General features: G+C 50.5%; 1 protein-coding gene across 1 annotated transcript in view; it reads right to left on the reverse strand.

The window, feature by feature from the left end:
- The window catches only part of CENPS (centromere protein S), a 12,872-nt gene extending 4,647 nt beyond the window's left edge, over positions 1-8,225 (reverse strand). The window contains exons 1-3 of the mRNA XM_069079416.1: positions 8,069-8,225; positions 2,364-2,487; positions 1,147-1,180 (exon numbers count right to left, since the gene is read on the reverse strand). Of these exons, the coding sequence (XP_068935517.1) occupies positions 1,147-1,180; positions 2,364-2,487; positions 8,069-8,137 (227 nt within the window). The 5' untranslated portion in view covers positions 8,138-8,225. The remainder of the gene's footprint in view (positions 1-1,146; positions 1,181-2,363; positions 2,488-8,068) is intronic.
- Positions 8,226-13,115: the final 4,890 nt, after the last annotated feature.

Below are 13,115 nucleotides of genomic sequence, written 5' to 3' on the forward strand. Positions count from 1 at the left end.
CTCTCTTCTCTCTGTCTCTCCCTCTCTTCTCTCTGTCTCTCCCTCTCCTCCCTCCTCTCTTCCTTCCAATTTCTCCTGTCTATAATACTGCAAGGCCTCGTTCCTTGGCTTTTACTCTCTTCTTCACCATCATTTTTTGTGCTCCCACTTTCCTTCCCTCTCAGAACAGGGCCCCTGCTATTTCTCTCTTTGTACTCCTGGCTGTCCCCCACATACAGTAGGTATTCAGGAAAGGTTTGCTGAATGAGCTCACGGCAGAGTTGGAAGCCAATGGACATTTCTAAGAGGGCAAAGGAATGTAGGAACAGGGACTGTGTTTGAAGTCTGCCCTCTGGGAACCTGGTGCTTTAATTTATTCAGAACATTCCTAACTGAAACAAAGAGGTAAGAGGAGGGCTTGGGGGAGGGAGAGGTTGGCACCAAATCAGAACACTGGCAAATTAGAAAGCTTTAGCCCTTTCAGGCCTCAGTCATCTGAATTGCTTCATAAAAGCAATTCATGGCAATTGTTTTCAATTACCTAAGGTACTAATTGAAGAGATGAGCATAAATCACCTGTAAAAGCTAAAGCAATTCTAGATGAAAGCGGGTCCCTCACTTTGCAAGAGCTGTTTTTTACTCTTAACAAATGGGGCAAATGAAAGCCTTTGACTAGCAGCAGGCATCAAGCCGTCCTCACCCCCACACCTGCAGGCAATTACACCCCACATACACAGGGGAGAGCTTCTCCACGTCCCACCTAATTTCCTTTTGTGTCTTTCTTTTTCTCTCCCCACCTACAAGGTTTCAAAGTGCTTGAAACCCTCATTCTGAGAATAGTGGAGGAGAAATCAGGAGCCAAGAGCCCTTGTGCACATGGTGTAGAGGCCCCTCAGCCCACGCCTCCACTGAATCTGCAATCAGGTAACTTCTGTTCTGCGACAGACACTTGTACGACTTCATGAAAACGTCGTCGCCAAAAGCGTGGCTGACTCCACCTGACGGAAAGCAGACACTAATTATGGGGCTTCACGGATGGAGACATGAGGCCCCCACAACTGAGGAGCGGAAGGCCCCCTTGAACCTCAGCCGCCAGCGGCAGGCGCCAGCCAGCTGCAGTCACAAAAGGGCAGACAAAGAATCCACAAAACCCCCTCCTGCACCTACCTGGCAAACATCTCAAGGTCTTTGGCGAAATGTTCTAAAGGAGAAAGGAGAGGTATTTTAGCCACCATTATCCTCAATCTTGCTTCAGAGAGATGAAAAGTTCATTTGTAATGTCTGTCGTCACTTGTGCAGTGACTAATACGCTGGGTGAAGAAGGCGCGATCACCGCTTCTCTCATCGCCCTCATTCATTGAGGCCCCATCTCTTCCAGCTCCCTTTACCCCTGCAAATCTTCCATTAATTCGGTACCTTTGGTTTCTAATAATTAAACAAAACCATTCTTTAACTTCAGAACTGATCCCAAATATGGAGCTTTGCTTGACCTCAAATTAGAGCCCCTACAGCAAGTACCAGAGTGGAGCCAGTCAATGACAAGTCAACAGAAAAAACCAAGCTTCACAAAGCCCTGACTCTCCTCCCCAGATTCCTGAGGGGGTCACAGTTCTTGGGAGCCATCATTGCTACCCCCTCTGCCCTGGCCCTTAGCTGGGAGGTGGAGGAATCTGGCATCCCTGTCCAGATGAGGTCACTGTGTCTGCTGGGGTGGGCAAGAGGTCTGTTAAAAAAAATAGCTATAAAAAAAAAAAAGGCCTCAATAAGATAATTTTTTAAAGAAGGGGGGCAGACTCAAAAGCTGAAGACCTAGGTTCAAGTCCTAACTCAGACACAGAGTGACTGTGGGACTCTGGGCAAGTTACTTAACCCCTTAGTACCCACTGGCTGAAGGAGTTTCCTCACTGGGGGCTCCCTGCACCAGTAAAATCACATGCTCAGTAAAGAAGGAATGAAAAGGAAGGTTAGGGTGGGAGGTGGGAAGAGGACAGCAGAAAGGATCAGAAGGGAAGTCAAGACTTCTAGCCCAACCTCTCCCTTTAAAGCAGAAGAATAATGAGTCAGAATAAGGGCAGCCCTTCCTCGCTGAGAGGTGGGGGACTAGGGATGCAGAAAGGCTTAGTTACTCGCTGCTTTTATGTGGTTTTTGCTTAACTGACTTTCTTTGTTTCAAGAAAGGGTTGGGGTAAGAGGTAGACAACAGTGATATAGAAACAAAGGTCATCAATGAAATTAATTTTTAAAAAGAAACAAAACATTCCAGGGTCAGAATTCGGGGAGAGCTGAGATAAAAAACAAACAAACCAGAAAGGCAATACACAAAGCCTGTTTTCAAAAGGAAATGCTGAAGCAAGTGGCGGCATGGAGTGGCCCAAGTCACCTACCGCACTGCCGAAAGGTGACCTCAGATATGGCTGCAATGGCTGGCTTGGTGAACCTGACACCTTTGGCATCCGCCGCTTCCCGGCACATCAAGCCCACCGTGTAGTGGAGACTCGCCTTCAGCTTCTGAAACATAAGACACAATTCCAGGGGGATTTAATTCAGTTGGATCCAAAGTGTGTGTTCATTGTCTCCTGGGGGCTCGGTGCTCTGGGAAGGGCTAGGGAGCTCTAGACAAAAAAACAGTTCCTGCCCTCAGGAGGCTTACTCTCTGCTGGGGTGAAATAGGCACACAGGCCAGTAAATGACAAATCTAGGCCCATCAATCCATCCACAAGCATTTGTTACACTCCTACAGTGTGCCATGTCAGGTACTGAGCGGGGTGCTGAGGATCTGAATTTACAAAGAATGAGAGGAGCCTGCTCTCTGGGGGTAGCTGTGGAGGAGGGCACTTAGCCTGGGAGACGGTGGTGGGGCCAGAAAAGCCCGAGCAGAAGCAGGGCTACTCCCAACAGGCTGGCTCTGGAGCAGAGAAGTGTCAAGGTCACGTGTCAGAAGTGTCAGAGGTGCCAAAGGTCTGTACCTGGGTGGCTGTGGGAGTGGGGTGGGGTCAGCAGAGACAGGATGAGATCAGGGGAGGTGGGGGAGAGCAAAGAGCTCAGGAAGGCTCCAAGGGACCGACACAAGGTCCTTGAACGTGGGGCTGAAAGCCAGCAGAAACGCATGCTTCTTTCAGTGCTGTCCATGGGACACAGGGAGAAGGCCCCGTCCTGCTGACCCCCTACCACAGCACTGGTCACTTGGGGACTGAGTTTCCTGGCCGAGATGACTGAGGTGAGCAGAGGAGCCGGCAGAGAAGAAGGGCTGATGCCCCATGACGACAGGCTCTACCCCAAACCACTCCCTGTGAACCCAACGTGGCTCAACCCATCCAGCCACGGTGGTGGAAGATGAGACCAGAGGAGGCCTGGAACCGACGTTACAGATGAAGAGTCAGAGCCCAGGGGTGCAGTGAATGCTCTGGGGCCACAGTTCACAAGAAGCAGGGTCTGGGAACAGAGCCCAGGTTCTCTGAGGCCCTTTCCATGAAGGGGGCACTGGATAGAGAGGCAGGCCTGCAGTTAGGAAGACCTGAGATCCTGCCTGCCTCAGACGCCAAGATGAGATTCTAAAAAGTAAAACTTAGATTGGGGTTCAAAATATAAACTTCGCCAGTGTGAGAGGGGAGGAATGGGTAACAACAGCTTGCACTTCTACACTGCTTTAAGGTTTGCAAAGAAGAGCTTTATAAATATTATTTCATCTTCACAACAATCCTGGGAGGGAGGTCACTATTATTATCATCCCTATTTGATAGATGAAGAAACTGAGGCAGACAGAGGTCGGGTGAGCTGCCCAAGGCCACACTGCTACTAAATGTCAGAGACCAGATTTGAACTCAGGTCTTGACTCCAGGCCCAGCCCTCTGACCTTTGCACTAAATGGGCATCAGTCATTTCCGTCTGACTCTTCAGGATCCCATCTGGGGTTTTGAGTGCAAAGTGACTGGAGCCATGTGCCATTTCCTTCTCCAGCTCATTTTACAGACAAGGAAACTGAGGAAAACAGGGTGAAGTGACTTGCCCAGGGTCACACAGCCAGTAAGTGTCTGAGGCCAGATTCTGACCATCAGCTGTTAAGTCAGCAATGTAATATGGAATCCAGGAGAGCTAATGAAATCTTAGTGGAGCTCTGAAAACCAGAGGAGCAAGGTGGCTCTGGTGCTAACACCAAGAACCAGAGAAGTGACAGCTTGTCACAGTCCTCTGTCCTGTCACCACATGTCTGCCCTCCCTGGAGACCCATTTGAGAGACAATGTCGACAGGCTGCAGGGGCCCAGCCGAAGGACCCGGGGACACTTATCCTAAAGAAGGAAGGTGGGGGGCGACCAGGTGGCTCAGCGAGTAAGAGCACCAGCTCCAGTGTCGGGATGACCTGGACCAAATCCGGGCTCAGACACTCAGCACCACACCCAGAAATAACTGGCCATGTAACCTTGAGCAAGTTACTTAACCCCGATTGCTTTAAAAAAAAAAAAAAGAAGGAAGGTACAAGGGGACGTGGTCACTGTCTCTGAGCGTCTGAAAAGCTAACCCATGGCAGTCACACTAGATTTCTCTGTCTGGCCCTAGAGGGCAGGACCAGAAGCAACAGTAAAAGCTGACTGAGATCTCCCAGACAGGAAGGGGCTTCCCACCAGGACCACCCAACAGGCACCTGCTGTAGAGGGAAGAAGGGCTGTCCAAGTAGGCCTGGGCTCACCTGGCCCACCTCTGCTGTTGCTGCAGGCCAGCTTGGAGCAAAGAGAACACCGGCTCCCCAGTACTTCCACTTGTGACATATGGAAGGCAGCTCCAGGGCAGTGAAGAGAGGCATGGGCTGCAGCCCCTGGCCCTGCTGAGCCCCTGGCCTGGCTGACTGCATGTGGGCCTGCCCTCTGGCCAGAGGAACCAGGGCTCGCTCTGATGGAGCCTCCCAGGCACTACTAACACTGGACAGGAGGAGGCCCCTGCCTGGCAAGGGCTCTGGGGGAAGCCCGCGGCAGAAGGGCTGGCACGGTTAAAAGAGCCTGTCCAGCTTTTGTGATAAAGGCAGACCAAGGCAGAAACAGAAGGGATGTGTTCATCTTGGAGCAGCCAGCTAGTACAGTGGCTGAAGACGGCACCTGGAATCAGGAATGAGACCAGATCCAGCCCTGTAGCCCTGGGCAGGTCTCTTTACCTCTGTTTGCCTCATCTGCAAAATGCGGATAAGCACTTACCCATCACCTCTGGGCTCAAATGGAGGTGGGGGTGAAGCCTTGGAGCAGTTTTGAGCTACCTAAACATATTACAACTTTTTTCAATTTAATTTTTTAACTGAATTTTATTTTTGTGTTCCAAATTCTCTCTCTTCCTCCACCCCCTCCCCATATCATACCCTTTGTACATGTGAAGTCATGCAAAACATTTCTACATTAAAATGCCCAAAACTTAAAAGCTACCCCAAAACAGTGGGGATGACAAAGTAAAATCCTCTGCTTTTCAAAGCTCCTCATTCCTGCTCTGTCCCACCTCTCCAGCACAGGCCCCTGGTGACCCAGCGCCAGCTGGTCTCCAACCCCAGGCCCGTGGGAATTCTGCCAGGCCTGGCGGTCTCCCTCACTTCCCTTCTGACTCCCTGGCCTTCCTCCCCATCCCAGCCACAACTCCACCATCTGCAGGAGGCCTTTCCTGATCCCCTTGAGGCAGAGCCCGCCTCCTATGTCTAGACACAGAGGGCAGGGACCCTCTTCTGCCTTTCTCTGCATCCCCAGCACTCAGCACACAGTAGGTTCTCAATAAATGATTGTTGACTTCATTCCCTTCCCAGGGCTCTTTTGAGGATAAAATGACACACTGTAACCTCAAAGCGCTATTTCAACAGGGGCTCTTCTCTGTACACACGGCAGCCACCACGAGTGTCTAGCCTGGCAGAAGCATGACATGGGGGGTTATCTAGACTGCTTCTGGAGCTAATAACCTCTCCGCTTTGCCTTCATGATAATCTCAGCTTTCAGGAGCTGGAGGAGCCAACAATGAGAGGATCTTTGCCGGGTCTGTCACCAGTGGGGAGGAAATGATGGAAACCTTGGGGGAAGGGACAGTTCCCTTGAGAGTCTGTGAGGGGAAAGGGGAGGCAGGTTAACGGGGGCCTGGACGCAGGAGGGCAAGCGTCTCTCGTCTGTTGGGCTAGCAAGGTACTGAGCAAGGAGGACACAGCATAAGGGATATCGAGGAGATGCCCGCTCGGCAATGAGCCCTCGGTCCCATGCGGCGAGGTCGAGAATTTGGGGCTATAATGAGCAAGAGCCCTGAATGGAGGCGCTCAGACACAGATCCCCAAGGAGGACGGACACAGAGAAGAAATCCATGGTTGTTCTGGGTCCTGTTTGGACTTCTCTAAAGCCAACAGTGACGTTGAGATCTGGAGAAGAAAGTGGAGCCGGCCCTGACTGGTGGGCATGGAGCGGCTGGGAGGCTCGGGGTCTGTGCAGACGGCGATGTGGGGGAGCCAAGGAGACCCCAAAAGACTTTAACATCCCTCCTATATGGGCATTCAGGGCAGGTCACATGTCACTTTCTCATGCCAGCTGCTTGGCTTTCTCTAGAAACAGGAGGAACCCTGTGTTCTAAGCTTGATGGGCTAGATCTTAAGATTAGGGACCCAACTGTTAAAGACATAAGTCAGTGTGGAAATCTCAGCTTGGATGATGGACTTTCTAAGGCCCTCCCAGCTCTGCCACCCTCTATTCTAAGGGCCCTCCCGGCTCTGCCACCCTCTATTCTAAGGGCCCTCCCGGCTCTGCCACCCTCTATTCTAAGGGCCCTCCCGGCTCTGCCACCCTCTATTCTAAGGGCCCTCCTGGCTCTGCCACCCTCTATTCTAAGGGCCCTCCTGGCTCTGCCACCCTCTATTCTAAGGGCCTGCCCGGCTGACATTCTGTTCTATGGTCCTGTCACTGGGGGGCAGCTTTGCTTTGCTTTGCTCTGTAGGGTTCTGGTCCAAGGGGCCTCTGTAGGAACCAGGGACGTTTAGCCTGGAGAACAGAAGGCTCATGGGGGCACGACCATCATGGGGAAGGGCACCATTTGTTCTCATCGCACCCTGGGTCAAACCTCAAAGTAAGGAGCCAAGGTGCAGAGAGGTGCCCACGGCATCAAGTGACTGAGCTTCTGAAGGTGGAAGGGGATGTCCAGGGAGTGCCCTTGAACTGAGTCCCGCCAAGCCAGGACCTTAACCCCGGAAAGGCCCGGACAGGCCCGGAAAGGCCCGGACAGGCCCGGACAGGCGTGTCCCCAGGAAATGGGCGCAGGGGACATGCGGGCCGGCTTGTCGGGCCCCTCCTCAGCCCCAGCTCTCAGTCTCGGGTGAAGCACACGCTGGGCAGAGCTGTCACCAAAGCCGCATTGCTCACTGCTCCTCTCCCGGGAATCACCAGACCCGGGCTCAGATCCTGCCTCCACCCGGGTGACCTCGGACAAGTCAGGTGACCCGTCAAAGCCTCCGTTCGCGGAGGCCGTTCCAGGCCCAGAGCGGGCGCCCATCCCCGAGCTCGCAGGCGCCTCCTCCCGCGTCCCAGCGGGCCTGGGCCCCAGGAGGATGCCGGGAGTTGGGCCAGGGCTCACCCGAGGCCCGCTGCGGCTGAGTGCCCAGGGCAGTCCCGACTCCAGATGCGGGGCAGGTCCCACGGCGCCTCTGGGGCCGGCCAGGGCCCGTAATTCCTTATGGAAATGCTGGTGAATGGACCACACGGCCTCCTCTCCGGAGGAAGCGCGGGGCGGCGCTGGTCCACACGTCCCAGGGCACAAAAACGCTTTCTACCAAGATTTCGGGGGCAGCACTCGAGGTGGGCCTGGCCAAACTGTGCGTAATTAATCAAATCATTCCTCCATAAAGTTCTAGGATGTGAGGGCAGAAAGAAAGCTTAGCGCACAGAAGGCAGGAGGCGGGGAGGGCCCCGAGAACAGGCCGGGGAGCTGGCGTACAGCACTGAACGTAAGCACTAGGCGGGGCCTAGAAGGCCGAGACAACGGCGTCACAGCCGTGCCCTTAGCCCCAGCACAGGGGCCCGCTGGGCCTTAGAGAAGGCCCCGGGGCCGTTCGGACGCAGGCCGGCCGGGCTCCGGGGCCCCGCGCTCCCGTACCTGGATGAACGTGAACTGCTGCTGGTCCTCCTCCGCCGCCGCCTCTTCCTCCCGCTGCCCCGGCTCCATGGCGGCCACAGCTGCGCGCGCCCAGACACGGGAAACTTTTTTTTTTCCCGCCAGGAAGCTCCTCGATACGAGGTGCGGAAAAGGACAGAAAAGGCCGAAACGCGAAGCGTCCCCTCTGCCGGGACGTGCCCTCTAGCGGCGGCTCTGGGGAAAAGGCAGTGGAAGGTCCCTCTTTCCCCCCCACCCGCAGGACAGCGGCAACTGACTACAGTCCCCCAGGACACGTGGGCCTCACTGTAGGAGAACGAGGTATAGAGGAATCCTGGGGGTGTACCAATAAATTAATAAGTATAAATGAAATCGTAAAGCTGGGGGCTGGACCTCCTGTTTCATCGCCATTAACTGATAACATAAAATAAATATTATATGAGGAATATAATAATAAAATAAGTATTATCACAAATATAAAATAATATATAATAAAATAAACAAAATAATATAAATATATCACAAATACAATAATAAAATAAATATTACATAATAAAATAATTAATAAAATAAACAAAATAATAAAAAATAAAGAGCCCAGGGAGTATAGAACACTCTCAGATGAGGAAGTCCCTTGACCCATGCAGATCCCAAGGCTTTGGCTCAGTTTTATTCTCCTCCTTGTCTCTGAAGCTTTTGACACTGCCTATCAGTCTCACCTTAGTGCCCTTCCTAGGTTCTAGGTTCTTAGCACGCTGCTTTCTCTCCTAGTTCTCCCTCTACCCACCCATCCCACTGCCCCTTCTCAATCTCCTTTGCTGGTTCTTTGTTGAGGTCATACCCATAACTGTAGGTGTCCCCCGAGGTTTGTCTCTTTCTTCTCCCTCTATATTATTTCATTGGGTGATCTCATCATCTGCCTTTGAGTAGTAATGGCAGCCAATGGGAGTGCCTGAAACCCAGGGATGGTAAAGGGACTGAACATCTGGTCAGAAAGAGCTTCCAGGGGTCACCTGTGCTAGTACTGGGCTCAGCAACCTGCATCATTAGGGAACTCCATTACCTGTTACTTAGTTCTAGGTCAAAGTTCCAGGGCAGAGGAAAATGATTGTGATCACCAGGGAGCAGGGCCCCTACCTGGGGAAGGACTGAATAATCCACAAGATAATAAATCAGACACTGATTTGTAGTGTTTGCCTCTTTCTGAATCTACACTGAAAACTGAACAATTAGCTCTCACAAGAGCAGTCTGAGCTGATCCCACCAAAGACACCAGTGAAAGGGATAAGGGGAGTAGAATTTTTACAAACGAAAATCTGGGAAACAGAGGAAGCCCTTTGCTTTACCCGAATCCTAGAAAGCAGAAACAGAAGTGATATTAATATGTAACTGTAAGACAGGCAACTTGGGGGAAAAAAAAGCAGCATATCTAGCCTACCACAGAAGCTGGATAGTTATGGGGAACTTCAGTTACGCAGAAATCTTTTGAAGATCTTGCTCTACCAAAATCATGGCCACTAATTAATCACTCCTCAACTTGTCTTTGTGATGATTTTGTCCTTCAAAAAATGGAGAGCCTTCTTCAAAGACACTCCCCTTCCAAAGGGAGCCTGACTGTCACCATCCAGGACAAAATGGTGGTTGTAGTAGGAACGAATTTCCCACCTTGCTGTCCCTTGGCCAGATGCAACCCCCCCAAACCTCCTACTTTGTGTTCTCCTTCCTGATAGATTCCCTCTCAAATAGCTCATCAAGTCTGCCTACAAGCTTCTGACCTTTTACCTGATCAGAAGCTGGGTTCTGCTTTCTGATTAGAACCAGTCACCTCTGACTTATATTTTACTATCACTCAGAGCTGGGTGAAGCTTTAATTCTGTGGAAACAGAATTCTCTCCTTTGTTTCCCACAATCTTAGACTCTTGTGATCAACCAATAAGCATTTATTAAGCACCTACTGTGTGGCAGGTATTGGAGATACAAATAAAATGTATGAAATGACTCCTACTCTCGAGGAGGGTGATAACCAGGACACACACACACACACACACACACACACACACACAATGTGAATAGAAAGAGAATGATTATGAACACACAAAGTAGTTAAAAGACAAGGGAGCTTGGTAAGAAGGGTACTAGCAGTTGGAAGGATCAAGAAAGGAAGACTTTGTGCTCACGGTGGTGCCAGGCCTGCATTTTGAAGGAAGAGAAGGATTCTGAGAGGTTACAGTGAGGAGGGCACACATTCCAGGCATGAGGACAACTAGGGCAAAGTCTTGGAGACTGACAATGGAACACTGAGCGTGAGGATCAGAGAGAACACCAGTATGGTTGGATCACAGAGTGTGGGACCAGGAGTAATGGCCAATGAGGCCGGAAAGGGAGATTAGGGGCAGGGTGTGGAATGCTTCAGAAGTTAAGAAGAGAAGTCTCTAGTTTATCAAAGAGGCAATAGGGAGCCACTAGAGTTTATTGGGAAGTGGAGTAACGTGGTCAGATCTGAGCTCAAGGAAAATCACTTGAGTAGTGGTGTGGGCAGCCAGGTGGCACAGACGATAAGAGTCAGCCCTGAAGTTCAAGTCAGACCTTAGACGTTTTCTAGCTGTGTGGCCCTGGACAAGTCACTTGACCCTGTTTGCCTCAGTTTCCTCATCTGTAAAATTATCTGGAGAAGGAAATGGCAAATTTTCCCAGTATCTTTGCCAAGGATACCCAAATAGGGTCACAAAGAGTTGGACACAACCAAACAACAAAAAGAAGTATTAGGCTGGATTGGAGAAGGGAGAGGCTTGAGGAAGGGAGACCAATTATCATTACCAATAGTAGTGATAATTTAGGCAAGAAGTTGTGAGGAGAGAGAAGGGATCCAATGTGAGGGATGATGTGGAGGCCGAAATGGCAGGGTTGGATGTGGGGGAGGGGGAGTGAGAGAACAAGAGAGCCGGGAAGTTTGCCATGTACTTGGACTGTGGGGGGCAGATTTCAGAGGGTTCAGAAGGATGGGCAGCATCCCATAGACTATGACTATGTGGAAGCCAAGATGAGGAAGGATAGGAACAAAATGTGAATGCGATGAAGAGAAAGAATTCTGATGAAGGGGAGGAAGGGAGAATCTCAAGGAGAGCACCAAGAAGAAGCCAGGGCCTCATTGGAGTCAAGTCAACAACCATTTATGAAGCTCCTACTGTGTGCTAGGCACTTGCTAAGTGCTGCTCAGGCTGCTCAGTTACCCCACCCCCACCCCCAGGCTCAAGGGCCCAAAGTCCCAAACTGGGGCAGTGTAATTCGAATGTAAATGTTAAAAGATCTTCCCTGCCCCTAGGCTAAAGTGCACCAGAAGCCTGGGGAGGGAGGCTTGTTTTTCAGTAGATACTTTTTGATTGGCCAGTGGGTCAATAAGGTTGTTACATTCTCTGAGCCAGGAGAAGGCTATATAAGCCCTGATGTGTAGCTTTGTTTTGGGACTCACTTTGAGAAGTGTTCTGTAATTTGATCTGAATTCTGGGAAGCCGTTGTTGAGAGTCCCCCGGCTTTGAAAAACCCAGAATGTGGAAACCCAGATGTTGACTGGGTATGGATGTAATGGTTGGACAGTTTGGAAATCTGTCTACTTGATGTTTCTGTCTTGATAATTATGCCTGTATACTTTGAGGGTGCTGACCTTTTCTCCTGAATAAGGTAAACGATATATGTCTGACTGATTAAAGTAAGCTTGTTAACCCATTTTGAGTTGCTTTCCTTTAACAAAGCAGATCCAAGAACCTGTGGTAGCTGCAAACCCTGAGGACTCTTGGGGTGCTTGCTGCTACAGGCAGCAACTCCTGTAGTCACAGGAACTGGATCCAAATTCTTGGTCTGCCACTTACCACCTGTATGATGGCTCTTCTTCTCTCTGGACCTGTTTCCCCCTTTGTGTAAAAGGGGGGATTCTTATTCAGGCACAGCTTAGAGGACCTCTATCTCTTCTAATTCTGGGGTTTTTTTTTTGGTTTGTTTTTGCTTTTTGGAGGGGCAATTGGGGTTAAGTGACTTGCCCAAGGTCACACGGTTAGTAAGTGTTGAGTGTCTGAGGCCAGATTTGAACTCAGGTCCTCCTGACTCCTGGGCTGGTGCTCTATTCACTGTGCCACCTAGCCACCCCTATATCTTCTAATTCTAAAGGCCAAGATCCCAGGCTCAGAGATATAATTCATGCAAGAGCCAATAGTGAAGCAAATAGCCTTGCTTCAGTTATGGCTAACACTTATGCAATGTTTTACATTTTATGAAGATTTACAGTTGCAATCTTATCTTATCCTCACAACAGCTGGGAGGCAGGTGCTGTTATCATCCCCATTTTACAGATGAGGAGTTGAGGCTGGCTTGCTCAGGGCCGCACAGCTAGTTAAGTGTCTGAGGCTGCATTTAAACTCGTATCTTTTTTACTCCAGGCCTGGAACTCTATCCACTGAGCCACCCAACCTCTAAACTAACCTTACTAGTGGCAATGATGGCAGTGATGATGATGGTGGTGATGGTGATAACTGTACTTGTTCTCCAGGGCCACAAGAAAATTATGCTGCGTTCCTGTATCCAGGCAGTACAATATGGTGGCTGGAAAGCCAAACTTGGATCAGAAAGAGCTAGCCTCTGGCACCTACTGGCTCTTAACCTCTCCATGCCTCAAAGAAACTCCCTAAGACTATCCAGCATTCATAGTCTGATCTGCCTTGGTGAGGAAAATTCCCCCACTGGAAGCACCCACAGCAATCAAATAATAGGTCCTCTTCTTCCTCTGGTCAGTCTTACCTACCTGTAATGTTCAAAAGGTAAAGTGCTAGAAAATGAAATATCTGGATAAAAGTAGAATGAGCTGCTGCGGACAGGGGGGCTCCCCCTCCCTGAAGGTCTTCCAGCAGAGGCTGGATGGCCAGTTGTTGGGTGTGTTTTAGAGGAGAATCCTGTTTGAGTCTGGGCTTGCCTGGATGAATGCTGAGGTCCCTTCCTTCTGGGATCCAAGCTCTCATGCCTCTCTCTCTCTCTCTCTCTCTCTCTCTCTCTCTCTCTCCCT

Source organism: Petaurus breviceps, unplaced genomic scaffold (assembly GCF_028583685.1).
Source record: "Petaurus breviceps papuanus isolate PSGF00001 unplaced genomic scaffold, PetGlider_PUasm1.0 91041, whole genome shotgun sequence".
NCBI lineage: Eukaryota > Metazoa > Chordata > Mammalia > Diprotodontia > Petauridae > Petaurus > Petaurus breviceps.